A 26,919-nucleotide genomic window follows, 5' to 3' on the forward strand; every position below is an offset into this window, starting at 1 on the left:
TCTAACCAGCCTGGGGACGTTAAATAGACAGACATATCCCCTCCTCTAGTTATATTATATTTATTCCAGATAGTTACACAGTTCCTCCTTCCCTAACCACGGGTCTTAGAAGGCTGGAGTTGGAGTTCCAGGAAGAAGATCGCCAGAGCAAGAAGAGTGGAAGCTGGGGGTGGTGATGGAGGAGGTTTTGGTGCTCTGAGGGTCAGAGTGGCCCCCAAGCCGAGGGGTAGAGGTGGAGGGAGCAGGTCAGTTGTTGCTCATGACCGTCCGGATCCAGTCCACATATTTGCAAATATTGGTGTAGACGCCTGGGATGCCCTTTTGCCCACAAGGCTCCGTGGCCCCCCAGGACACCAGACCCTGAAGGACTCCTCCACACACCAGGGGTCCCCCAGAGTCACCCTGGAAGGCAGAAGGAAAAGGAATACAGCCTGAATAAGGTGGATCCTATTCCCATGTTCCGTTCCCCCAGCCCAAACCCATTCCTGGGCCTTGAAGACAGCGGCTCCAAGCCTGGTCCTCACTGAAAACAGCACGGCCAGGTTCCTGAGGACAACAGTAATGACTGACCAATGGAGAAGAACACACTGTTCCTAGAGGCCAATCCCAGGGTAGGACAGCGGGACCCCAAGAAGGGTAGAGAGTTCCCTCAAGGACAATGACTGGGGCCCCAGCCAATGAGGGAAGAGAGCACTATGACCAATGACCAATCCCAGTGAAGGAGGGTGGGACTCCATGAACCGTAGAGAGTTCCTTCAAGGACAAGGGCTGGGGCCCCGGCCAATGAGGGAAGGGAGCACCATGACCAATGACCAATCCCAGCGAAGGAGGGTGGGACTCCATGAACAGTAGAGCGTTCCCTCGAGGACAAGGGCTGGGGCCCCGGCCAATGAGGGAAGGGAGCACCATGACCAATGACCAATCCCAGTGAAGGAGGGCGGGACTCAGAGAGTTCCCTCAAGGACAAGGGCTGGGGCCCCGGCCAATAGGGAGGAGAACACCCTCATGAATGACCAATCCCAGCGAAGGAGGGCGGGACTCCATAAGAGTTGTATCTGGGACAGTGACTGGGGCCCTGGCCAGTTGGGTGGGGCAGCCTCCTCTCTGGAGGACCCGAGAAGGCAAGGTAGCTGAATTAGAGGGTGAGGGACTCCTCCAGCCCCCTTTCCTGCCTCCAACCTGGAATCTCTCACTCTCGCCTGGGCCAGCATCAACTGGAGGATGGATGGGGAAGACTCAGAACCTGAGAGGCAGCCTGAGCTCCTAATGCCGGCTTGCTCTTTGCCCTCCCCCGTCTTCTCTGTCCCTTCCTCGCCGTGTCTTTGTGCTCCTCCCATCTTTCCTTCTCTGTTCCCGCCCTTGCTCTGTTCTCTCTGCCCTCCATCCTCTGGCTCTCCCTCCTATTCTCTCTCCTTCCCTTATCCTGTGTCCTCTCCTTCTTTCCAACCCCATCTCCCTCCCCCATCCCCTTTCCCTGACTCACCTTCCCCAGCCCCTCCCACTTCTCCAACCCCTGCTTCCTGTCCTGGGTGACCAGCCTTGCCTGCATTCTCTCACCTGGCAGGCATCCTCCCCTGGTATGCCGCCGGCACACACCATGTTGTCCGTGATTCTCCCGGGGAACACGGCCCTACAGGCGGCGCTGGAGACGATGGAGACGTTGAGGCATTGGAGCTGATCCGGGAATGGGCCTGGGGGTGGAGGATGGATGCTGCAGGGCTCCCCAAAGCTCCCCTCTTTGGGGCCACATCCCTCTTCTCAAGGAAGCCCAATCTAAGTCTATACTCCATCCCTCCCTGTGACCTCTGCTACAATCCTCAAACCTCTAAATTTCAGATTTATGATTTGATTTCATAGTGACCCTTAACCCCAGTTCATTGGCCCAGTCTTCCTGACCTTTAACCTGACTCTGAGTGCCATAACTCAAGACTCTCCTTGTCCCTCCAACCTCAGAAATACAATGACTCCAGACCTGATCTTCTCCTTCAATCACAGATGCTGTGTCATTTGACCTTCAGTCTTATTACCTTTGACCCCAGTTTGACCTCAGGTCTTCTCTCTGTCTCCTCCCGGCCCCCTGTGTCTTCACCTTAACCTCCAACCTCAGCTCTGTATCCTCTAAACCACTGGTCCTAACTACGAAGTGACCTGTGATCCCACTGTATTTGACCCCAGATTCCATGACCTCTAATCTTTGGCTCCACACCCCAAACTCTGTGACTTCCAATCCCAGACCAGTGATTCCTGATGAAATCCCAATTTCCATCCCCAGATTGTGGCCAGGTTGTGCGACATCTGGATCCCATGACCTCAACTCTACAGTGACCTCTGACACCGGAGTCCATGACCCATGACCTCAAGATCCTATTTACATATGCCTTTTGCTCTAGTCTGATGACCCCTGACATCACTCTGACCTCTAACCACATCCCTGACCCATGACTTCTGACTCCATACCCAACCCCTTAACCACTTTGACTCCCAAGACCCCTGATCCACCACGGTCTCAGTCCCCAAACCATGATCCTGATGCTTGACCCGTCTTTCCTCTGAGGTGGCATGACTCCTAACCTCTCACCCTGCACCCTAGACTTTTGCCCATCCGGGGCCCCCTTACTCCATGATTGGTTGGTCATGCCCCAGCCCGAGACGAGGCACTTGGTGCCAGCGGCTGCACAGGTCGTGGGCAGGGGCAGCGGCTGCACACTCTTGGTCAAGACAACGGGGCTTCCCAGCCGCAGAAGCCGGAGATCATGGTCATGGCTCTGCCCAGATCCTTGGTAGCCAGGGTGGGTCACGGAGAAGCCACTGCGCCGAATCTGTTCCGTCCAGTCCAGTCGGCTGAGGCTGTGTTCCCCCAGGCGCACCCAGTACCTGCTGGGGGTCATGGTGGCTCAGTGGCGAGCCGGTCCCCTGGGACCGTCCCAGCATCCCAGACCCTCCTGCCCACTGTGCATCTCAGTGTCTGTCCCTCCTCCCTCATCCACTTGTTCTTGTTCTCTCTCTAAGTCTGTCTCTTTCAGTCTCTGATCCCCACCGCCATCTTTCCATTTTGAGGATTCACCCCATTTCTCCTCCCCATGCCATTGCATTGGTGTCACTTTCTGATTCTCTTAGCCCTTGAGGCCCGTGGGGGCAGGGACACCCGTCAGTCCTGTTCACGCTCTGTTCCCACCACCTCGGAGACTGCCTGGGCTGTCGACACTGTCAACCAAATGAACGCGTGAATAATGAGTGGACTCCCTCTGTTCTGCTTGTGTCTCTCCCTGTTCCTGAATCTCTCCATCTCTTCCTGTCTGAAACTTCCCCTTCACAAAAAATCCAGAGCTTTGGACCTAGAAATCCTGATCCCCTCATTTTATAGAGGGGAAGACTGAGGCCCAGAGAGGTGCCAGATGTGGTCCAGGGCCCAGACTGGGTCAGGGAAGGGCTGGGGATGGTGACAGATGCCATATAGGAAGGAAGTGGCACGTGAGGGAATGGGAGGAGGTGAGTGGGCAGGTCCCAGGATCCTCTGCTGCCCACTCCTTGCCCCACCCCAGGCTCATTGTTGAGGAAGTCCTACTCCTTGTCTAACCTCAGACCTTCTTGCTTCAGGACCATCTCCTTACTTCTCAGCATCCCCCTCCCGTGAGCCCCTACCCCCAGCGCTCCTCTCCCAGTCACCCTCCCTTGGACCACCCCAGGAAGGGACCCAAATGGGGGGCTTACCTGCTGCTGCAGTGAGCAGCCGTGAGGACCCACCTGCGGTCGATAAGGACCCCCCCACAGCGCAAGTTGGTGCCCAGAAACAGCCCCACCTGCCAAGGCTGTGAGTGAGGGTCACACTGTCTGCCGTTGACAATCTTCACAGTGGTATCCTGGTTGAGTCCTGAGGACGGGACTGTGGGCCAGAGAGATGGGGTCAGAGACCTAGAGATTGTGGATCCCAGACAGAGAGAGAGAGAGGCAAAAGAAAGACAGAGATCCTGAGAGACAGTCAGAGACAGGAAGACACAGACTCAGTGATGCACAGAAAAAGATGCAGTGAAATGCCCAAAGAGACACAGAGAGGAACAGAGAGAGAGATTTAAAGATAGGAGGAAAATGAGAGGCACAGATTCAGAGAGAAAGAGACGGACAGGGACATAGTGACAGGGAGAGAGAGAAGGGAGATGGATCAAAAGACATAAGGGGACAGAGATGTGAAGGACCCCATGAGCGAAGGTGACCGGGGACACAGAGTGAGCCCCCCGCCCCTCCTCAGTGCCAGGCTGGGGGCCAGAGGTGGATGGGGAGGGAGGGACCCCCTTGCTGCCTGGGGAACTCACCAATAACACACAGGAGCAAAAAGATTCTGGGCCCCATAGCGGGTCACCTCCAAGTTCTGGGAAAAAGGAGAGCATCTCAGAGAATGCCCTTTCCCTGTCAGCCGCCCCCTGCTTTCCCATCCCTCCCACCAGCAGCTCCAGGAGAAGGGGATGGCCTGCCCAGCCCTCTCTCTGCCTGTCACCTTCTCACCTTGTGTCTGCCTCCCCGTCCTCCAGGTGGTTGCTGTCCTTCAGGTGGCTGTCACAGCTTCAGCCTGTGACAATCTGTCTCTGTCCACCTACCCGCTTGTCCTTTCACCGGCCAGCCACCCTGCCAGTCAACTCTCCCACTGTCCACCTGGCTCCTCAGCCACCTGTCATGCTGCCCCACCTGTCCCCCTCTTCTTGTCTGTCTGTCCCGGATCGGCAGCTGACACAGCTTTTAACTCTCTCTGTCCCAGCCCATTCGATTTCCGGGTTGAAGGAAGGGGATAAGGAAGACATGGGGTGGGGCACCTGCTAATCCTATAGAAACTCTGCTCAGCTGATGACACTTAATTGTGCTTTACAGCTGAATGGAAGGAGAGAAGGGAAGGGACCCAGGATGGCTCTGGAGGGAAGACCCAGCCCCACTCCTTTTACCCCTTTTCCAAACCAGCCAGCAGCCGGATATCGATGACTCAAGATGATCTGGGAGCTGGAATCTAATCCCGACTCCAGTGACAAAGGCACAAGGAGAATGTGGCGTGAGGACACCTGGGGCTCCTCCCCACGCAGTGCAGGGAAGGGACAGGCGGAGGAAGAGCCTAGAGAGCAAGAGAAGGGAAGTGAGAGCCAGAGAAATCAAGAGCAGAGAGAGCGAGAAAGAGAAAAGGAGAAGGAAGAGCTTTTGAAATAAGTGAGACAGAAGAGGCTTTCCAAACTGGGTTCTGCAGAAGTCTGATTCTAACTGAGTTTTTTAAATGCACGGTCAGCTCTGCTCTCTGCTTCCAGAAGCACAGATCTTCTTAAATATATGCGGTCAATTTATCTAATTCCGTGGAAGTTTTTCTTTGCATAAGGGCTGCCACCGAGAAGGAGACGGGGGATGGAGAGAGAGAGAGAGAGAGAATTGGGGGAGAAGAGAAGTCTGTGCTGTTTTATCTGAGTTTTTTGCTTCATTGGTGAGGGAGGTGGGGAAGGAGGAAGAGAGAGAGAGAATAAAAAAGGAATGAGTCTCACAGGGAAGGAGATGGAGAGACAGCCAAAAGAAAGTGCTTAGAGACAGTGCAAAAAAAAACAGAAAGAAATGCAGGAGAGGGCCCCCTACTCTGCTTCTGTCTTTTAGACCAGCACCTTCTCTTTGGGTCTTGGGTCTCTTTCCTTCTCTGAATTCAGATTTGTGAGACTTCAGCTTTCGATTTGTTCTGAGACAGCACCCAGCTCAACCCCTCCCTTTTTGAGGATTTTTTTGGGGGATCAGGTTTATTGAGGTGTAATTTACGTGTAATAAATTTCACCCTTCAGCTCCGGTTGGTCGCTGCCGTGCTGGAACGTGGCCCAGCGTGGCCAATTCCTCTGACTTTTCAGGAGAAGCTGGAAGTTCAGATTCACGGTGGGACATTGCCTGATCTTAAAATATTGGCAACAAACAAACAAAAAGACTATAAGCACAACACGGATCTCTCTCTCTCCCTCTCCTTTTTCTCTTTCTGCTTTTAGTTTTTTTTTTTTAAGTAAAAATCACAAAACACAAAATCCAGCATGTGAATCATTTTAAAGTCCACAATCCAGTTAATTTCTCAACACTCACAATGTTGTGCAACCATCGCCACTATCTAATTCCAAAACATTTTCATCACCCCTAAAAGAGACTCCTCTATACCCACTAAACTGATGTCCATCAGCTGCTGAATCGATAGATAAAATGTGGTCAACTTCTATGCTGTGGAATATTACTCAGCCATGAAAAGGAATGAAATCCTGATGCATGCTACAGTTTGGAGGAACCTTGAAAACAGTATGCTCAGTGAAAGAAGTCAGTCACAAAAGGCCACATATGGTATGACCCCATCTCTGTGAAATGTCCAGAACAGACAAATCTGTAGAGATAGAAAGCGGATTACTGGCTGCCTGGGGCTGCAGGCACTGGGGACTGGGGGGCAACTGCCTGGTGGTTCTTTGTTTTGACACACAGACTTGCAGCTTGTGGCTTCTGGAAAAAGCCAATCTGTTCTGTTTTGTAGCTGGAGGCTTAAGGAGGGCAAGGACTGGCTTGCGGCCACAGACTACCTGCTTTCAGAAAAAGGTCCGAGTACCTTGGCCACCACCCCCAGGGAGCCCTCAGAGCTCCCAAGTCCCTTTGCCTCCTGCTTTACTCTTGGACATCACCATCAACTCAATAGGAAGTTTGTGCCCTAGAGAGAACTCAGCCACCCCGACACCTGAGAGGTGAGCCCAGAGCATGGAGACCATCATAGGTGTGGAAACTGAGGCAGGACTAGATGAAGTCACTTGCCCAAAGCCACACTGCTGGTAAGTGGCAGAACCTGAGTTTGAACCCAGGCCAGGATTCATATCCAATTACATGAATGAACAAATGAATGAGTACTTGTATGACTACGTGAACGTAGGGATGTTCCTACAGGTTTCAAAGAAAGAGGATGGCTTTTGGAATCAGACAGACCTGGGTTGAAACCTCAACTCGTCCCCTGATTCACCGGGGGTCATCAGATGACTCTCTTTTCCTGACCTCAGTTTACTCATCTGAAAAATGGTCCTGGAAGGAAGCTGAAAGTCTACACAGCGCTTCCTCAAACACGGAAACAAAAGGTGAGTGGAGACATCAGGTATGTTAAGTGGAGACACGATCAAAATTACTCTTATCAGTTTATTTCTCTATAAGGAAGGATTTTTCAAAGTTGGCTTCCATGACAGAATCTTCTCTTCTCAGATAGGAAGAAATATCAGCTACAACTTGTTGCTGTTGTTTGTCTTCTGTCTCTCTTTCTTGCTCTCTCTCTTTTTTTTTTTTGCTGAGGAAGATTAGCCCTGAGCTAACATCCGCCACCAATCTTCCTCTTTTTTTGCTGAGGAAGACTGGCCTTGAGCTGACATCCATGCCTATCTTCTTCTACTTTATATGTGGGATGCCTGCCACAGCATAGCTTGCCAAGTGGTGCATGGGTCTGCACCCGGGATCCGAACTGGCAAACCCTGGGCCGCTGAAGTGGATCGCACACACTTAACCGCTGCGCCACCACGCTGGCTCCCTTCTGTCTCTATTTTGACACTTCTCTCTCTCTCATCCTATTTCTCTGTCCCACTCATTCATTCATTCATCAAACATTTTGAGGTGCCCTTTGTGCCTGACTCTGCTGGGTGGTGCTGAGACCCCGGAGTGTAGTCAGAACCAGCAGCCTCACACTCCTTGTTGGTTTTTCCCCTGTTTCTCTAGCTTCCTTCCCAGCAGAACTTCTCTGTGGAGATCCACTCAGTGCTTGCACCCCACAGCCACACTCTTTTTGGGTCTCCAGAAGTTCCCATGTTGAGCAATCCAGTGGTGCCCCCTCTGTCCTCATCTTACTCAGCCCTCCGGCAGCATCTGACATTCGACGGGACCGGCCGCTCCTCTCCCGGCTTCCGGGGCGCCCTGTATTTCTAGTTTCCCTCCTACATTTCTGGCTCTCCTTTCCGGCCTCCTTCATGAATAGGCCTCTTTTCCCTCCACAGGTGGGTGTCTTTATAAACAAGTATGTTCCCGGGGCCCCCTCCTAAGCCACATTCTTTGCGCTGACTGCATACACCTGACAGTTTCACCTGCCACCTGGGGCAAGATGGCTCTCAGCTCTGTCCTCAGCTTCAAGTCTGTGCATCCAACTGCCTCCTGGAGGCCCCAAACCGAGCTCACATCTGTCCCCACAGACCTGTTCTCAGACGCCACGTGCTCCATCTTTGTGGTGGTCCCACCAGCACCCCCATCCTCTGGTCCAGACACTTGGGAGACTAATTTCTTTCTAGGATCCAGTTTCTTTCTTTTCTTCTGAGACATCTCGTGGGCCCCCAAGTCTGCCTCCACCACAAACCTCTCCCTGGCTCCTTGTCTCTCAAATCCATCTCCTGGGCTCCGGCCCTCTGCAGCCTCCTCGTGCCCCCGGGTCCCATCTCACTTGGTGTCCCCGATGAGCTCAGCATCTTCCCTCTGGTTCTCCATCTCAGGGGGGCCCTGCCACCTGCCAATTCACTAGGCTGAACCCAGATATTATCCTCCCAACCCCTCCTCAGCCTGTTCCTCCTGTCCCAGACTCTCGGCGCCAGCTCAGATCTCATCCCCTTCTTGCTGGACCCTCACCCTGGCCTCCTATCTGGATTTGCACCTCCAGGCTCCCTCCTCCTCCAGCCCCCCTCCCCCAGACAGCCCCACAGGGGTCTTCCTACATCCAAAGCCGACTCTGCTCCTCTTTCGCTCACAGCCCTCCCATGACTCCTTGGTACCCATTTGGTATTCTTCCAAGGATCCTGGCACAGAGTTTTTGAAATCCTTGGAATTTCCTGAGGAGTAGGGGTAAGAGGAGCATCTTTTGTTATTCGTAACAAGCCCCTTTTAACCCAACCAAAGTTTAAGCTAGTGTGGGCTTGGGAAGGCATGGGAGCCAGTTGCTATGGAAACCAACCATGTAATTGGGGGGTTGGAACTTTCAGCCCCACCCCCTGGCCCCTGGGGAGTGGGGAGGCACACAGATAGGTCCGGGCTTGGAGACGCACCACCCAGGGCCACTTGAAGAAGGGCTGCCATCCCACACCCCTATTCCTGGATGCCGGCTATCGAAACCTCTGACTTAGGTCGATTAACTCGACAACAGACGCTCTGTAGGTCTCAGCAGACACAGTATCAAGCAGTACAGTTCAAAATTGTCAGCGCAAATAATCCATGACCAATCTATGAATGAAAATTGGGGTGAGTTTATTCTGAGCCAAATGTGAGGACCATATAGCCCGGGGCCTTCCTTCCCCAAGGAGGGAAGGGCATGAAAGAAGTGGGGTGTACAGAGTGGTTATATGCCCTCAAAATGCATGTGTCACATACGATTGAAATGCCCCTTTTACAATAGTCAGGTGACTGCTCTGTTGGCACAGCGATGGATGGACACAGCAGGTAGTAGGTCTGCTATCTCGGTGGACACAGTGGGGTGGCAGGTCTGTTGTCTTGGGCTGGGTGGTCACAGGTGAGCACAGCAGTCAGTTCCTAGCCTACAGAGAGATGCTTATCCTTAAGGAAATGCCAACATGGCGAAAGTTGCACCTTTATCTTAAGGCCATTTGTTCTTGCCTTTGGGACATAGGAAATTCTTAAAGCAGATCTACAATGCACGCTCAACAGCCACGTCAGGCCCTTTTGGGAAAAACAAAGTAAATCAGGCTGAATTAGGTTCACACCAAATGGCTTCCTCATGTTCTCCAATATATCCTATTGCTTGCCATTTTTATTTGTCAAAATGCACGCCAGCTAGTGAGCAGGACAAAGCAAGATGAGAAAGACCCCAGAGGTGGTGGTCGTATCTAGACTGGCTCACAACGCCAACTGTGGTCACCCCACAGAGGCAGGAAGGGCCTTTTGGTGCGTGTATGGCACCATCAGTCTGGACGTCTGAACCAGCAGTCGGATGGGGGCGTCCACTTTGTTTCTGTGGGGCGGCTGCAACATTACCCTTCATCTCCTCCTCCTCCAAGGGGCCTTCCCTGGGTCTCCTGCCTCCCCAACCCTCTCGCAACCTGTCTGCTGAACCTGTTAGAATGGGAACCTGGGGTTGTATGTCTGTTGCCCGCTGTGATTCTGTGATTAATAATAAATATTCGCTCTTCATCCCCGTTTCTGGCACAGAGCTCCTCAAACTCTTGGAATTTCCTAAGTGACTAGAGAACAACGAAGGTGTCTTTTGTTATGTCAATGAGGTGACTTGGAGCCCACCTCCAGATGGGAGCTTGTTGCCAGGGAAACAAACCATATGATTGACAGGTTGGGAGTTTCAGTGCCATCCCCTGATCAGGAAGGGGTGAGGGGCTGGCGTTAGAAATGGATTGCCAATGGCCAAAGATTTAATCAATCCTGCCTATGTAATGAAGCCTCCGTAAAACCCCAAAAGGATGGGGCTTGGAGAGCGTCCAGGTTGGTGAACATGTGGACATCCGCGGAGAGTGGCGCCCTCGGAGAGCATAGAAGCTCCACACTGCTTCCCCATCCTTGGCCCTGTGCCACTCTTCCATCTGACCCTTCCTGAGTTATATCCTTTTATAATAAACTGGTGATCTAACAAGTGAAATGTTTCTCTGAGTTCTGTGACCACCAAGGAGCACGTCGTGGGAAGCTCCCATCTATGGCAGGTTGATCAGAAGCACAGGTGGCAGATGAAGTTGTAGGGGGCAGTCTTGTGGGATGGAACCCCTAACCTGTGGGATCTGATACCCTCTCCAGGTAGATAATGTCAGAATTGAGTTTGAATTTGAGGACATCCGGCTGGTGTCCGAGAATTGCTTGGTGGTGTTGGGGAACCACTCCCACACATTCGGATTGAGTGCACAACCACTTACCCCCCTTTGCCCGGAAAGTCCAGCCCAGTCTCTTCTATAAGGCCACCCAGCTGGGGCAGTGGCTGAGTTTGGCTTGGTCCTTTACAGGCTAGAGGAGGATGTCTCTGGGAATGTTCTTGGAGAAGTACAGGAATGTGCCTCCATCAGTCTGGATGGGTTCAACTCACTGGCGAATTTCCCTTAGTCTAGGTTTATACTTCTGTAAAATGGGGAGCTGACATTTCCCCAACCGGGGCCCTGGGAGGATGAAATGAAAGGGCTTTCAACGCCTGCCCAACGTAGTAAGTATTGTTAGCCCTTTGACTCTTCTTCCAGCCTGCTTTCGTCTCTACCCCAGTCTTCTTCTCCACCTCCCTGTCTCCCTCCACCAGCCTCCCAGATTCCTTCCTGCACAGGATTCCATTGTTACTATAATTCCCCTGTGCAAAAACAGGAAGAGGAGGGCAGGTGGCTGCGAAATTCCTGGAGAAGGAGGGAGGAGGGAGGGATGAGAAAGCTCGCCACCTGGCTGGCCTTCCTGAATTAAGGTGTTGTTGGTAGCTCCAGCTCAGGTGGGTCATTATTTTCTGTTCCACAGGAAGCATTTGGGTGGCTGTCACCCAAGTCTGCTTACTCTGGCACTACGTCCTTGGAGACAGAACATCATAACAATTATATCAATAAGAGCAACAATAAGACCAATGACAGCTGCCACTTAGGAAGCACCTCACCCAGTACCAGGTGTTCCGAGTGCTTTTTACATAGTAACTCAATTAATTCTCCCAAGAGCCCTCTGCAGGAGGTGTTATTTTTTAAAGTTTGTTACTATATTTAGATAACGCTCAATCTTCAGATGGAGAGTTGAATTCGTTGGTGGCATATTATCATTAGTGATCTGTATAAGACCCCTCTTGTGTTCCTAATTTACTTTATTCCCATTCTCTTCTGCTATTGTCTTTTTTTTTTTTTTTTTGAGGAAGACTAGCCCTGAGCTAACATCTGCTGCTAATCCTCCTCTTTTTGCTGAGGAAGACTGGCCCTGAGCTAACATCCGTACCCATCTTCCTCCACTTTATATGTGGGATGCCTACCACAGCATGGCATGCCAAGCAGTGCGATGCCTTTATCATTGTGTATCTTTTGCCGTTATTTTATTATTGTGTATCCTTTGCTATTGTTATTATTTTGTATCCTTTGCTATTTATTATTGTGTATCCTTTGCTATTGTATTTATTATCCCATAGCTTTTTATTTTATTAAGGTGAAATTCACATTATAAAATTAACCATTTAAAGTGTACGATTCAGTGGCACTTGGTACATTCACAATGTTGTATATCTCTTTTTTTATGATTGACCCTGAGCTAACATCTGCCACCAATCTGTTTTTTTTTTCTTCTTCTCCCCAAAGCCCCCAGGTACATGGTTGTATATTCTAGTTGTAGGTCCTTCTAGTTGTGGCATATGGGACGCCACCTCCGCATGGCCTGATGAGCGGTGCCACATTGGTGCCCAGGATCCCAACCGGTGAAACCCTGGGCCGCTGAATCAGAGTGCACAAACTTAACCACTCGGCCACAGGGCCGGCCCCCACAATATTATATCTTTTTAATAGTGTGTGTTCTTACAAATTGTGTATTGCTTTGTGTGCATGTATTTTTAATTTATGTCAGTGGTATTGCGGTACCCAGCTTATTCAAATTTTTTAAGCTCAGAACTATGCTTTTTTTCATTTTTAATAAGGTATTATTTACATCAGAGCAAATCCATTCACTTCAAGCATTCAGTTTGATGAATTTTGGAAGTTGGGTGCAATGATGTATCCACCACTATGAATCAAACACAGAACAATCCCTGTCACCTTGCCCCATCCTTAACCTGCCTGCCATGTGTTCTTTTTGTAAGAGCTTGCCTCCCCACCCTGGCCCCAGGCAACCACTCATCTACACCCTGCTGCTAAAGTTATGCCTTTTTCAGAAAGTCATATAAATGTTTGCCTTCTTTCACTAGCATAATGCTTTTCAGATTCTTCCAAGTTCAACATGTATCAATCAGTAGTTCATTCCTTTTTATTCCTGAGCAGTATTCTACAGTAGGCAAATGCCACAATTTGTTTATCCATTCACCAGCTGTTGAATATCTGAGCTGCTTCCAGTTTTCTGGCTATTACAAATAATGCTGCCGTGAACATTCACATATAAATCATCATGTGGACATAGGTTGTCATTTCTCTCGGGCAGACACCTAAGAGTGGAATTTCTGGATCATATCATACGTATGCATTTAACTTTATAAGAAATTGCCAAATGTTTTCTTTTTCTTGTTAGAATCTATCATTTTTGTTTTATTGTGGTAACAGTGGTTTATAACTTTATATAAATCTCAGGTGTACATCATTATATTTCAATTTCTGTGCAGATGACATCATGTTCACCACCCAAAGACTAATTACAAGCCATTACCACACACATGTGCCTGCCAAATGTTTTCTAAAGTGGTTGTGCCATTTTGCATTGCCATCAGCAGTGTATGAGTGTTCCAGTTGCCCCACATCTTCACCAACACTTAGTATTGTCAGTCTTTTTAACTTTTACCATTGAGATTGGCAGCGCCATACATTTAAGATTCCCTTCATGTTGCTATGTGCACATCTAGTCTGTTGCTTTTAACTGCTGTAAAGTCCTCTGTGGTGGTCTTTGCCACATCCTGTCATTCGTGAACCCAATAGTGGGCACCCAGGTTTCCTCACTCCCAGCACAGCAAACAGCTCAATGACGGACAACTTGTACTCACTCCTTTGTGACCTGCAGGATCACTGCCCTAGGACAGACATCCAGGTGGTAGAACTACTGGGTCTTAGGTGTGCATATACATAATTTCACCAAGGACTGCCAAGTTACTTTCCGAAATAACCGCACTAATTAACATTCACACCAGCTATGTGCTAAGGTCCCTGTGTTTCTGAATCTCTGACAATACTTAGGTTATTTAAAGATTTTAACCCATCTAATAAAATGGTATGTTACTTGTATTTGCATTTCTTAGATAACTGATGGAGTCTGTGCATCTTTTACGATTCTTTTTGGGGGTTCCTCCTCTACAAACCCCCCCATTCATATCCTTTAACATTTTTCTTATTTATGTGCAGGGTTTCCTTGCACATTTTAGATAGCAACCCCAGGTCAATATTACAGATTGCAAGTATCTCCAGCCATTGATTTGCTTTTTCCACATCATCTTTTGTTGAGCAGAAATTAAAATTATATCAAAGTTAAGGACTTTGATATAATCAAATTAAACAAGCTTTACCTTATGACTAGTCCTTCTGAAGTTTTAAAAAACCCTTCCCCATCCTAAGTCACAAAATTTTCTCTGCTGTTATCTTCTATTAACTTCATGGTTTGGCCTTTAGTCTTTAAGCGATTTGGTGTTAAGTACCATTGTTCTAGCCATTTGAGTGATGGGAAAACTGAGACACCCAAAAGGTGAGTCACATGATTGAATAAGTGACTGAGCTGGGACTCAGACCCAGGCAGGCTGGCCTCAGAAATGATGCTCTTTACTACGTCATGCTTCTTCTCCATTGATTGAGAAGTTTATAGTCTTTAAATGCCGATCTTTCACTCAATCTTCACAACAGCCCTGAGCAGTAGGTCCTGTTAGTACCTGTGAAAGTTAGTAGACAGAAATCCCATTTAAAATGGAGTCAGGAGGCCAGCAGAGGGAGCTCTCGTGCCCTATGATGTGGTAGAACCCAGCAAGACCAAAGACTTCCTCTCCTTGCCCGGCAAGAGCTCAGCCAATGAGAGACTGGCTGTCACAACTCAAAGAAAAGCCATTGTACTTCAATTCTCAGTTCTTTCAATGGACTCTGTTTCCAGCAGCCCTCCTAACTCCCTCTTCCCTTCTCTAAAAGTTTCTCCTCCACTTGGCTGACCATGGTTGCAGATCCTGAATTGGAGTTCTTTGCTGATCCCAAACAAACCCATTTTTGCTGGAGAAATAACTGGCTTTCTATTTGTTTAAGGTCAACATACCAGATGAGCAAACTGAGGCTCCCCAAGGATAAAGATCCTTCATTGCTAAAACAGATCTTTTGGACTCCACCCTCTGTGCTTTTAAACAGTAACTTAGTCTCCCTTTGTGGAAACCAGAGATGATGGAATGATCATCCTTGACACATCCCTCACCTTCACCCCCACGTATTCAGTTGATCCTCATTATTCACGGATTCCAAATTTTCGAATTCACCTACTCACTAAAATCTACCAATACCCCAAAACCAATAATCTGGAGGCTTTGGCGGTCATTCACAAACATGCACGGAGTGGCGAAAAGTTTGAGTTGCCTGATGTACATGGATATAAGAAATATTTTAAATGATATGGTGTATCAGGATGCTATTCTGGTTTAAACCTGATTTGGTCTGAATTTTATTTTAACCAGAGCAGCCTGACTTACAGCCTGACAAACACGCGTTGTACCTCTGCTTTGTCTCACTATCCCAAAGCAAAGGACGCACTCTTTGAAGATGAATGCCTCCCTTCCTCTGACATCAATACCAGGACTCTTTTGAAGGTAAGTTCTTCTTCCCAGAAACCAGGGTCAAGTTGATCTGCTGTGTACGTGCCAAACCACAGCAAAATATCTCCTTGTAACTTTGAAAAAATGTATGCCTGTCATGCATGATGTATGTTCTTTGTTCTGAAACAGTCTGTAACTATGCTGCAAACCACGCTTCTCTGGCATGCTCTCTCCCTCGGTGAAGACTGCCTTCCCAGCTTAAGTAAAATTCACCTTATGTCTCCCATCTCTAGGATGCTTATTGGTTCTTTGTGTCCACAGCACATTCTCAGCTGAGGTTGAAGAAAACAATGCTTTGCTTTCTTGGTGCAGCTCTCATCCTGCAAACAAGTGTCCTTTTCATGGTCAACTTAGTGCCACTTTATTTGCATTTTTGTGCTTTTGCTAGGTGATTTCACAGTTTAAAATGCCCCCCGAGCATAGCACTGAGGTGCTGTTCAGTGTTCCTAAATGCAAGGAGACCATGACGTGCCTTACAGAGAAAAGATGTGTGTTACAATAGCCAAGACTTGGGAGCAACCTAGGTGCCCACCAAGGGACAAATGAATGAAGAAAATGTGGTATATATGCACAATGGAATACTACTCAGCCATGAAAAATGATGAAATCTAGCCATTTGTGACAACATGGATGGATGTTGAGCGTATTATGCTAAGTGAAATAAGTCAGAGGGAGAAAGTCAAATACTGTATGATTGCACTCATAAAGTAGAGGATAAAAACAAAAACAAACAATCACATAGAGACAGAGATTGGATTGATGGTTGCCAGAGGGAAAGGGGGGAGGGAGGTGGGCAAAAATGGCGATTAGGCACACGTGTGTGGTGATGGATTGTAATTAGTCTTTGGGTGGTCAACATGATGTAATCTACACAGAAATTGAAATATAATGATGCACACCTGAAATTTATATAATGTTGTAAACCAATGTTACCGCAATAAAAAAGAGAAAGAAAATACGTGCTAGATGAGCTTTCTTCAGGCACGAGTTATAGTGCTGTTGGCCGTGAATTCAGTATGAATGAATCAATGATATATATTAAACTAAGTGTCTTTAAACAGAAACACAAATAAAATAAGGTATGTATTGATTGGCTGACAAAAAAGGTTGTAACCCAAAGCTTGCAGGAATCCGAAACCATGTTTCCGCTAAGAGAATCTAGAATATTGGCAATGAATAAATATTTGAAGGGGTATAGGATGTTGTCAAGGAAGGTCCGTTCACAGGACGTAGAATATTGCTGGGATGGGTTGATGGAGGTATTTGAGTGTGTCACAGAACGTTCAGATGGTGATCTGGGTTTATGTAGAAACGGTAGGGAGATCTGGAACTGTGTCTGGGCTGGGACATTCAAGAGACTGGGATGTTTCCGGGAGGCACCGTCTGGGAGACCATGATGCTGGCAGAGACTCAGTGCTTTTGAAACATCAAATGTCAGCTGGGATTGGACATTTTGAGATCGTGGATCACTGGCTCAACTGGAACACTCTGGGAGGGGCAGAGCAGGGCTGGGCAAACCAAGCAAGGAGGGTATGGTTGGAGGAAGGAGGTAGGTAAGTCAACTGACTCTTACTGCGGGCCCTTCGTCCATTTCTGCTGCTGGGTTTTCTGTTGTCGGATTGTTTCTTGGATCCATGAAACATATCGAGAGACTCGTGTGTAGACACCAGGCCGGTTGGGCTGCCCGCAGGGGAAGTCTCCCCAGGAGATGACGCCGTAGAGTGTTCCGTTACAGACCAGGGGGCCCCCAGAGTCGCCCTGAGTGGGGGACAGAGAGAGAGAGAGGTGGGGTCCTTGCTGAGGTTAAACAAAGGCAGTCATGGGGACATGTGGGGAGAGAGTAAAAGATGGAGAGAGACACCCATGGAGGTAGAGATAAAAAGAGACAGAGAAATATGGAGGGTGAGAGACAGCAACAGAGACAGTGAGAGATAAGAAAAAAGATAAGAAGACAAATGCAGAGGGACAGAGAGGCAGGAAAAGAGAAAGACAGAGACAGACACTGAGATAGAAAGAGACAGGCAGACAGACACTTCCATGTCTCTCCCTGTTTTTCTGTTCCTTGGTCTCAATAAAGTGCTGACAGCTTACCTCATACACCTGTTCTTGGGTCCCTGGCACCAAATCCCACCTTGCACCCCCTACCCCCTAACCCTGCTTCAGTTTTTTGGTCTCCCTGCCATCTTACTATTGAATTAACCTGTCCACACCTGGGTAGGGTATACAACACACGTGTACAACTACTTCCCCTGGGCCCAGGGCAGACATTACTAATCAATAAGGCACACATCATTAATTCGTATCACACTCAATCAGACTAGTGAGAATCGTGCTCAAGATACTTATGTAAACTATTGGAAAAGAGATATTCTCTCTTTCCAATAGAGTTGCTTAGAGGGTAGGATGTAAGCCCAAAGCTGTTGGGGCCATCTTGCTATTGCATAGGAAGAATTTAATTGAGAATGAAGCCAAAATAGAAGAGAACAGCTGTGAGTTAAAAAAAAAAAAGACAGTCTTTGACCATTATTTGTGCACCTGGATCTATCCATGCCTGAGGCAAGGCACCCTTGGACTTTTCAGTCACAAAAGCCAGTGTTTTGCTTAAGCCAGTTTGAGTTGGGATTCTGTCAGTTGCAACCAAAAGAATCCCCATCTTTATGCATCTCAACACAAGGATTTGGGCAGCCACTGTCAGCGAAAGCCTAGGCTTAAGATGAATTATGTTTGCCAGCCTACTCTTTTTATCTTGACCCTCTATGCCAGGGGACATCTCGCCTTACAAAGCATCTCTTCCCACTGCCATTCTGGCACATGGCAACCCACGACGCCTTTGCCCTCACCTCACAGGAGTCTTTGCCACCCTCCTTTGAGCCGGCACACAGCATGTTGGGTGTAATCTTCCCTGGGTAGACTTGACGACACTCCTCATCTGAGCGTAGCTGGATGTTGGCACATTGTAAGGTCTGAGGGTAGTTCACTGGGGAGGAGAGGGAAGAAAGTCTAAAGACACCTGTCTTAGACAGGCTATGGGGTGGGAGTTGGCTGGGCAGAGAGTTGGTAGAAAATAGAGATGGGAAGAGGAATATGGGGGAAGAGATGGGATATGTAAATGGGGAAAGTGATGGAAGAGACAGAAACGTGGAAATGGGGGGAGAGGTGGAAGGAAAGATGAGGAGAAAAGTGGAGGGAAAGATGGAGAGGGATGGGGCAAGGAACTGGGAGGGAAGAGAGGTGAATGGGGAGCTAGAAGAAGAGAGAGATGGAGCGAGTGATGGGGAAAGAGAAAGAGCTGGAAGAAATAGGAAGACAGAGATGGTGAGAGAGAAGTGGACATGGGGAAAACATGAAGAGGAGAGATGGAGAAAGATGAGGGAGAGTAAGACAGAGTGGCAGGTAGAGAGATGGAGCACGTTGGGGAGAAAGATATAGAAACAAGACTGGGCGAGAGCTGGGGACCACTATGGAGAAACAACGGGCTCTTGTTGCCATAGAGACCAACTTTATATGCATATGTATAAAGTATATAAGGGATATATTTATACTTAATAGACATACTTAGCAATATTTTAAATTTACCTTCTAAATTATAAATATTTATATTTAAACATATTTAGAATTTTATTATACTTTATATACAAATATATTTAAATAAATACATAAATATACCATCTATAATTTAGAAAATAAATCTAATTTATATAACTATATGATGTATATATACTATATAGTATATATTACAGTTTTATATATTTCTATAAAGAATATAGATAACTATATATTACATATAACATATAACTTTATATTTATAAATTTATATTTATATATTTACATAAAGGATATAAATAACTATGTTGTATATGATATATAACAAATTAGCTTTATATTTAGAAATTTATATTTATGTAAAAGATGTCTTTTCATATTATATATACATTATATACATACCATATATGTAATATATAACTGTATATACACTTAAACCTTTATATATAAAGAATCCTCCTCCGACCTACCCTCCCATCTCTGCCCCACTTCTCCCGGCCACTCTGTGAGACCTCCGGACACCTGTGTGGGTGCGTACCCTGGGGGCTTGTGGTGGTGCCCCAGCCAGACACTCGACAGCAGGTGCCAGGGGGGAGGCAGTCAGTGTGGGAGAGGGGCAGGACGCAGGCGCGGCTTGTGAGCTGGACTGGTGACTTCAGCTCCAGAAGCATGATGTCGTGGTCGTGGTTCAGGTGGGTGGGGCTGATCTGGTACTGAGGGTGGGGGATAGAGCGGGCTACCTCCCTCACTTGCTCTCCAGCCTCCACACGCCCCAGAGCATGCTTGCCCAGGTAAACTCTGTACCCTCTGTGGGTGTAGGAAGGGAGTGGTTAGAGGAGAAGATGAGCCCATCCCCATCCTCATCCCAGCCCTAGCCTCTTCCCCATCTCACCTTCTTCATCTCCAAACACATCTCTTTTCGCCTCCTCCACTCCAATCCCATCCATATCCCCTACTTCAATTCCATTTTTATACCCAGCCCCCATATATCCACCCCAAACCTCATTCTCATGCTCATCCCCAACCCTAACTCTAACTTCATCTTCAAATCCAAACCCACCCCATCCACCACCCTTGTCCCACTCTCATCCCTACCCATGCTCCCCTGACCCCCACATACTCCTTCAGACAGTGTGCGGCGGTGAGGACCCATTTAGGGTGGACCAGGATTCCCCCACAGAGCAGTCGCCCTTGTACCAGTAGGGCTGCCTGCCAGGGCTGAGAGTGGGGGAGGCAGGTATAGCCACCCGGGAGAAACCCATTGGTCCCATTGGTGGTGTTGTTCAGAATCTTGGGAGACTCCTGAGAGATGCCTGGTGGAGAAGAGAAAATGTTAGAGAATTGAGGTCCAGCAGGAAGAAAGCCTAAAGTTGTGATTCCTGGGCTTGGGGAGGGGGTCAGAATTTTGCTCTGGGTGACCAGGAACTGATGATTCATTTGTTGGACTCTGGGAGTTGCCATTTTTTATGTAGCAGAGATGAGTCAGGGCATAGAGGTGACATTCTTTTCCGGAGAAATGTCAAAACCTCCATTGGGGTGACAAGAAGTGTTCATGGAATGAGGATGCTTCTGATAGGTAAGTGGAAGCATGACTTTCTCTCCCCATCTGCATTTTCTATCTCATTACACCATGGGGATGGATTTCAGGAGGTAGAAGTGAGCCTGCCCCTACGTGTCTGCCTACGTAGGCAGTATCCATCCATGCACCCATCCTTTCAACACATATTTATTTGTGCCTCTATGGCTTTAAATAACATCCATAGGCTAACCACTCCCAAATTCAGTTTGCAGGACTCAGCATCATGCGACCCTTGCTAGTCTCCTTGGTCCCATCTCCCACCTCTCTCCTCTTCACTCACTCTGTTCCAGAGCCATGGACCTGTTCTTCAAACACACTAGACCCTTTGTTCTTGTTGCTTCCTCTGTCTGGACAGTTCTTTCTCTAGACCCACGCTGTTCAATATGGTAGCCACTAGCCACATGTTGCTATTAAAATTTAAATTAACTAAAACAAAATGAAAAATTCAGTTCTCCAGTCGCACCAGTCACCTTTGAAATGTTCAGAAGTCCCATATGTCCAGTGGCCACCATATTGGACAGGGCAGACATAGGATATCGTATATATGTACGAAAGATTCTACTCAATGGCGCTCAGAATTTAAACCCATCCCTGACCCCCTGGCCACCTGGTCCAATATTGCCCCTCCTAATGCCCCAGTCGATTTTCATCAGAGACTTGATCACTGTTCATTTCTTTTTATATCTGTTTCCATTTATGTTTTTCGTAATCTCCCCATCTTGACTGTCAACCCTACTGGCAACTGATACTGAACTGTTTTTTCTAGGGCTGCATCCTCAGTACCTAGGAGTGTCTGGCATGCAGTAGGTACTCAACCAATGAATGTTGTGTGTGTCAGGCACTGTGCCTGGCATTGGAGGCACAGCAGTAGACAAACAGAAAATCCAGTCCTGAATGTGCCACTTTGTGGCTAGGTGATCCCGTACAACTTGCCAGCTCCAGTTTTCTCAGCCATAAAGCAGGAAAATAGTTTCATCCCTCACGGGGCAGTTGTAGGATTCAATAAGATCCTACATCTAAGATGCACACAGCATCTGGCACAGAGTAAGCACTCAGTAAGTGGGGACTGTTATTATTATTAGCTAAGACAGGGGGTCCCCAGCGCTGTGGCCAGCAGCTCCCTTCTCCCTGGGCCACCTTCCTCACCTACACAAGCAGTGGGATTAGCTCAGTGGTTCTCAGAGTTGGGGACACGAATCATAGTGGGCACCGGGTCACTTGAGGTGGTACAGAGATGGTGCTTTAAACAACATCAGATTGCAATCATCATCCAGTTCCCTTTCAATCCTGATTTGTTGGGAAGAAAGTCTCATAAAGGTGCTAATATGCTTTTAACACCTCTCTAATCCTCACTGAACTCAGTTTTTTAAACCAGGAAGAAGCAAAAGCCTTCAGCCAGCAACCTAAAATTTGTGAATTTGAATCATCTGCTATCGTTGTTTTAGGGGAAGTCAAAAAGGGTCAACTATTTGCAATTTCAGGTGGTCCAACCCAATAAACAATTGTTCATGTTTCATTGTGCAGGATTTTTTTTTCTCTTACCTTTTATTTATAGGTAATGGAAAAGGAGGCTGTTTTCCTCGATATAAACTTTACCTCTAATATGCTTTAAATAAAAAAAAAAAAAAAAGAATTGACTCTAAGCAGATCATTAGGTCTAAAATCATGAAGATGGTTTTCCAGGGCATAAAGTCCAAGATGTGGGGGACAGGGCTGGCAGCATGGATTAGGATCCTGGCTCAGGTACCGCCAGTGTCTTTGGGGCTGGACCCTGCTGTCTCAGAGTTTTGGGTTTTTCAGCTGTAAAACTGGAGTAATTATAGTGCATCTATCTCATAAGGCTACTGAAGATTCCACAAGAGGGTGCATGTGGAACTCCTTGTCCAGGGTGTGACACCCAGGAGGGGCTCAGGACATGGGCATGAGTCCTTGGAGTGACACCAAGGGAGAGAAGCCACCCCACTTTCAGACCAAAGATGGTGCTGGGTGCCAGGTGCCCTCAGATCCCTCCCTCCCTTGGGTCTCAGCTCAAGGGTCAAGTCCTCTGGAAGGCCTTCCATGCCAGGAGCTGCCACTACATCTCTAGGCTCCTTGAAGCTGTCACTTCACAACAGTTGTAACTAATTATTAACTAATTATTGGGGTAACTGAATAATGTCTGCATCCATTCCCTCTAGGCTCTGGGTGCTGAGAGCAGAGAATGTGTCTATGCTCAACAGCTGTTTGTTGAATGAATGTAAATAAATGATGTATGAATGGGGTTTCCAGAGAACTTGCCTGCAAAGGCAGGGAAAGGGGTTTAAATGGGAAGAGAGGAATCTTTGGGAACCAACTCTGGGTGGAATCAGATAGATCTGGAGTCACCCCAAGGATTAAAGGAAAAACAAACTGGAAGGTTCTAGAAGGGGCTGAGAATGGAGACAGAACACTGTCACGCATCGCTTAACGATGGGGATACATTCTGAGAAACGTGTCATTAGGTGATTTCATCCTAGTGCGAACATCACAGAGTACACTGAAGGGGAACAAAATTTACCACCTAAAATGTCTCTTTAACATGAGGACCATTTTAAGCTGATTATTTTTAAGAAACAAAAAGCTCAGAAAATTTTTATCTCTTCTTTAACTGCCTAAAAGAATTCGGATAAAAAATCCTGTCTCAATCCAGCCCTGATGGCCTCATGGTTAAAGTTCTGCAGCTCCGCTTTGGCGGCCCTGGTTTGGTTCCCTGGCGTGGAACCACACCACTCATCTGTCAGTGGCCATGTTGTGGTGGCGACTCACATAGAAGAACCAGAAGAACTTGCAACTATGCACAACTATGTGCTAGGGCTTTGGGGGCTGGGGGTGGGGTAAGGAGGAGAAGATTGGAAACAGCTGTTGGCTGAGGGTGAATCTTCCCTTGCAAAAAAAAAAAAAAAAAAAAAAGGACTTCCCTAAAAAACCAACCAACCAACCAACCACCTGTCTCAGGAAGTGAGCTATCATCTTAGCATCACATGAACCAGGTGGTAGACAGGGAGGAACCCAGAAAAGCCTGTTTCCTGGGCTCCCCTCAGCGTGCTTCTGTTTCTGTGTGGCCAAACGCTTGTTTTCTAAGCATCTGCTCCTTCTCAACCACCTGCGAATTGCCTTCCTTCCCTTTGAAGTCCCTGACTCTCCCCACCCCTAACATATTCTTTTGTCTTCAGCTAAGGATGGTATTTAAGATGAGGGCTTTCACCATTTTGGAGTTATTGGGTTTTTCCTGGGTTCTCCCACGTATACATGTTATTAAACTTTTATCTGTTTTTCTCCTTTTAATCTGTCTCATGTACTAGTCAGGAGAACCTAGAAGGGTAGAGGAAAATTTCATCTTCCTCTATAGCACTTGCCCAAACCCACATGGTTTGTGGTACTTAGACTATATGGGACTAATCCTATGGGACCACCATCGTATATGCAGGGCATCCTTGACTGAAGTCATTAAGTGGTACATGGCTGTCCTACGAATAAAATAATAAAGACCAACTCTCCAGTCCTTGCTATCTGCCACGCACTGACCACCTGACATGTCTTAGCTCATTTTAATATTCACAACAACCCTTTGAGGTAAGGACTTCAAGTTGCCACCTTACAGATGAACGAAAGAAGCTAAGTTACTTGCTCACAGTAGCAGCATCAGGATTCGAACCCGGGTCCGTCTCCTCTAACTCTCAGAGAGGCCTCGAAAGTGGGAGGAGCTGCCGTGGGGGTACCGGCTGGGGGGTGGGCTCTCCAGTGCTGAATAGGACACTCAGGGAAGGGGCTGGTGGGAAAGAGTTAGAAGACTTGAAAATGGGGGGGGGGGGGGGAGGGCGGGCAACTGGGCTGGGTCGCCCAAAGGAAGGGTCTGGGGTCGGTGCGGAGAGTGGGCTGACCCCAGCCGGGAAACCAGGTCATGTAAGGACAAGCAGGAAGCTCTCAGAGCCACCCCTGCTGGAGGAGGGGAGGGGGGCGGAGCTCGAGGCTGCCACGCCCCCTCCCCTGGGCCTGACCCCTCCTATTGGCCTGACCTCTCCCATTATTGTCCGGAGCGGTCACCCCGCCTCCGCTCCCGCGCATTCTTACCGCCTGACAAGGTCACGCTCAGCAAGGCGGTCACAGCGGCCAGGGGCCACATGGCGACTCTCCGGGGTGGAGGGCAGGGCGGGTGGGCCTGAGAAGTTGAAGGAGGTGTTAAGGGCTGGCCAGAACCCCCATCTCTGGACACCCCCTCCCTCTGCTCCTGCCCTTCCCAGTCTTGAATCTCCTCTCCTTCACCGAGAACTCTGACCCTGGAATCTGCACCCTCTCTCCAGGTTTATCTTTGGAGGGCGGGCGGGGGTTGGGGCAGTAACAAGGTAGAGGGGGCGGCGTGCACCCTCTTCCCCCAGGACACCGGCTTGCAATCCCTCACCCCAGGTGGCCAGCCCCTCCAGCCCTGGCCCCCCAGGGTCCTCTGTGCGCCCTCCCTGTCCCCTCTCCGTCCGCAGTCTCCTCTTAGGGTCGGTCGGGACACCTGGTCTCAAACTGAGCTGCTTATCTTTCTTGGTGCTTCACTTCTCTTCATCTCTGCAGATTTCTCTCTCTCTTCCTGAGCCCCTGGCTTCCGTCTCCATCTCCCTGACTCAGCTATTCTCCCGCTATTCCCTTCCCTCCTCACCTCTCCCTCCTCTCCCCTCTCCTCTCCTCCGACGCTTCCGCCCCCGCTCCTGGCGGACCCTACCTGGTTGAGAGGCCCGGATGAAGAGCTTTCTGCCGCGGGCTGCCTCCAACTTCAGCCCGGACCCATGGCTTTTAACCTCTGAACTCCCTCCCCCAGCGCCCTCAGCATTTCCCTGTTGCTGGCCTCCCCCTCTCCACCCCCGAAGCCTCGCCAGGCTGTCGCCGAGCAGCCCCCAGCCTGGGCTTGGCCCTCCGCTGGGGGGCGGAGCTTCCAGGACAAGCTGGGACCCAGATCTGGCCCCGCCCAAGCCCGAGTTGAACCCACTGTGAATTTTCAGGCTGCAGGACCCACCTAGAGGGAAAGGAACAGCCTAAACCCACCCCAAATCCTCATGACTCTCCCTAACACCGACCCATTTTCCATCCCATTTTCTGATCTCCATTCCAACCCCGTGCATCTGTCCCCCAGATGGCCATTTTCCACCCTATTTCCATTTTACCTACCTAATCCTAACCAGACCCCTTACCATCAGCCTATCCCTCAAACTGAATCCCATTAACAGCCCTTATCAACACCAAAGCCAACACAACCAAATTCCACTTCTCAGCCTCATCTCCAGCCCCAACTCCACCTCCAGCCCTTTTTCTTCTGAAAAACACAAGGATGCTTAAATTTATTCTACCATTTCCTTCTCCCCCAACCATCAGGCAGAAGAAGGGAATCTTCAGGGAGGTGGATAGAAATCAACTGTCTTGGATTTGGATGGGGGCAGGGGTTGGGCCTGGGAAAGCAATATTTTGGACAAATGGCCCTTTAGGAGCAGGGCCAGACGGGTTGAGGGAGTCCGCCGGGACGTAGGTGGGGAAAAGGAGGAATCAGAAAGCTCTGGGGGCCGGGATGAGTGCGAAGAGGAAGCAGGAAGAGGTGGTGTTTGGAGAATGAGTGGGCGGCTCCTGGAACTGTGACTGGGTGGGACCGAGAACTAATCCTTGGGGGTGGAGGGGGCAGGATTAAGGATTAGGGAGGATGGAGGTGGGGTCAGAATTTGGAAGAAAGCCATGGATGGGGACCAGATGAAGTCTGGAAGGAGAGACAGCAGTGGTGTCATGATAAGGATGAAGGGTTGAGATGGTACAGTGACGATTCCCATCAAAACTGGTATGGTCCATACTAGGGGAGTTAATGTTTGGACGTAGGTATCAAAACTAGTGTTAAAAGACATTTTTAGAGGGTCTAACCATGACTCGCCTACATATTTAAGATGAGCATACGTCAACGATTTTATTGAAGGAGCAGAGACCTCATAATATCAGCTAACCCTTCTAGTTTTCCTTTGAAGACATCTGCGGGTCCATCTCAAAGTCTTGCACAATTTTTCCCTACCCTAGGAAGAAAAGTTTGTGGTCAGGTTCAGGATGGATCTGATGACAGCACTGGGAATGCGAATGAGTTTGGGGAGGAGAATGGGCATGGGGAGAGGATGGGGTTGGAGCTGATTTTGGGGATAGGATTGGGCTGTAGATGGGAGGGATCTGGGGATAAGGTTGTTGATGGAGTCCTGTTGGGCTGGGGCTGGAGATGGTGCCAAGGTTGAGGTTTTGGATGGGGAGGTGTTGAAATACAGTCGAGTTGGTGTTGTGGGTTGACATTGATAATGAAGACTTGACGTGAGATTGAATGTCTGAGCTGGGGTAGGGTGCTGGTGGGTGTGGG

The 26,919-nt window shown here is 48.6% G+C and overlaps 2 protein-coding genes across 5 annotated transcripts; both read right to left on the bottom strand.

Annotated features, from left to right (window-relative positions):
- Positions 1–44: 44 nt before the first annotated feature.
- Positions 45–4,740, bottom strand: KLK12 (kallikrein related peptidase 12). Of its 2 annotated transcripts, none has more exons than XM_014866850.3 (6): positions 4,501–4,740; positions 4,311–4,366; positions 3,712–3,883; positions 2,618–2,874; positions 1,558–1,691; positions 45–402 (listed from the first exon to the last, which is right to left on the bottom strand). In XM_014866850.3, the coding sequence occupies exons 2-6, from the start codon at positions 4,345–4,347 to the stop codon at positions 247–249; spliced, it is 756 nt and encodes a 251-aa protein (XP_014722336.1). In that variant the 5' UTR covers positions 4,348–4,366; positions 4,501–4,740; the 3' UTR covers positions 45–246. The 2 variants fall into 2 exon arrangements, with proteins under 2 accessions (XP_014722336.1, XP_014722328.1); XM_014866842.3 differs by having other exon boundaries at positions 2,618–2,877; positions 4,501–4,736.
- Positions 4,741–12,532: 7,792 nt separating this feature from the next.
- On the bottom strand, positions 12,533–25,422 carry KLK13 (kallikrein related peptidase 13). 3 transcript variants are annotated; one of them, XM_044758857.2, is made up of 7 exons: positions 25,267–25,422; positions 24,630–24,717; positions 20,082–20,274; positions 19,500–19,768; positions 18,259–18,395; positions 16,992–17,176; positions 12,537–14,500 (listed from the first exon to the last, which is right to left on the bottom strand). In XM_044758857.2, the coding sequence occupies exons 2-7, from the start codon at positions 24,679–24,681 to the stop codon at positions 14,494–14,496; spliced, it is 843 nt and encodes a 280-aa protein (XP_044614792.1). In that variant the 5' UTR covers positions 24,682–24,717; positions 25,267–25,422; the 3' UTR covers positions 12,537–14,493. The 3 variants fall into 3 exon arrangements, with proteins under 3 accessions (XP_044614793.1, XP_044614792.1, XP_070354978.1); XM_070498877.1 differs by having other exon boundaries at positions 16,986–17,176; positions 25,267–25,421; XM_044758858.2 differs by having other exon boundaries at positions 12,533–17,176; positions 25,267–25,421.
- Positions 25,423–26,919: the final 1,497 nt, after the last annotated feature.

The sequence above is a fragment of the Equus asinus genome, chromosome 26, assembly GCF_041296235.1.
Source record: "Equus asinus isolate D_3611 breed Donkey chromosome 26, EquAss-T2T_v2, whole genome shotgun sequence".
Taxonomy (NCBI): domain Eukaryota; kingdom Metazoa; phylum Chordata; class Mammalia; order Perissodactyla; family Equidae; genus Equus; species Equus asinus.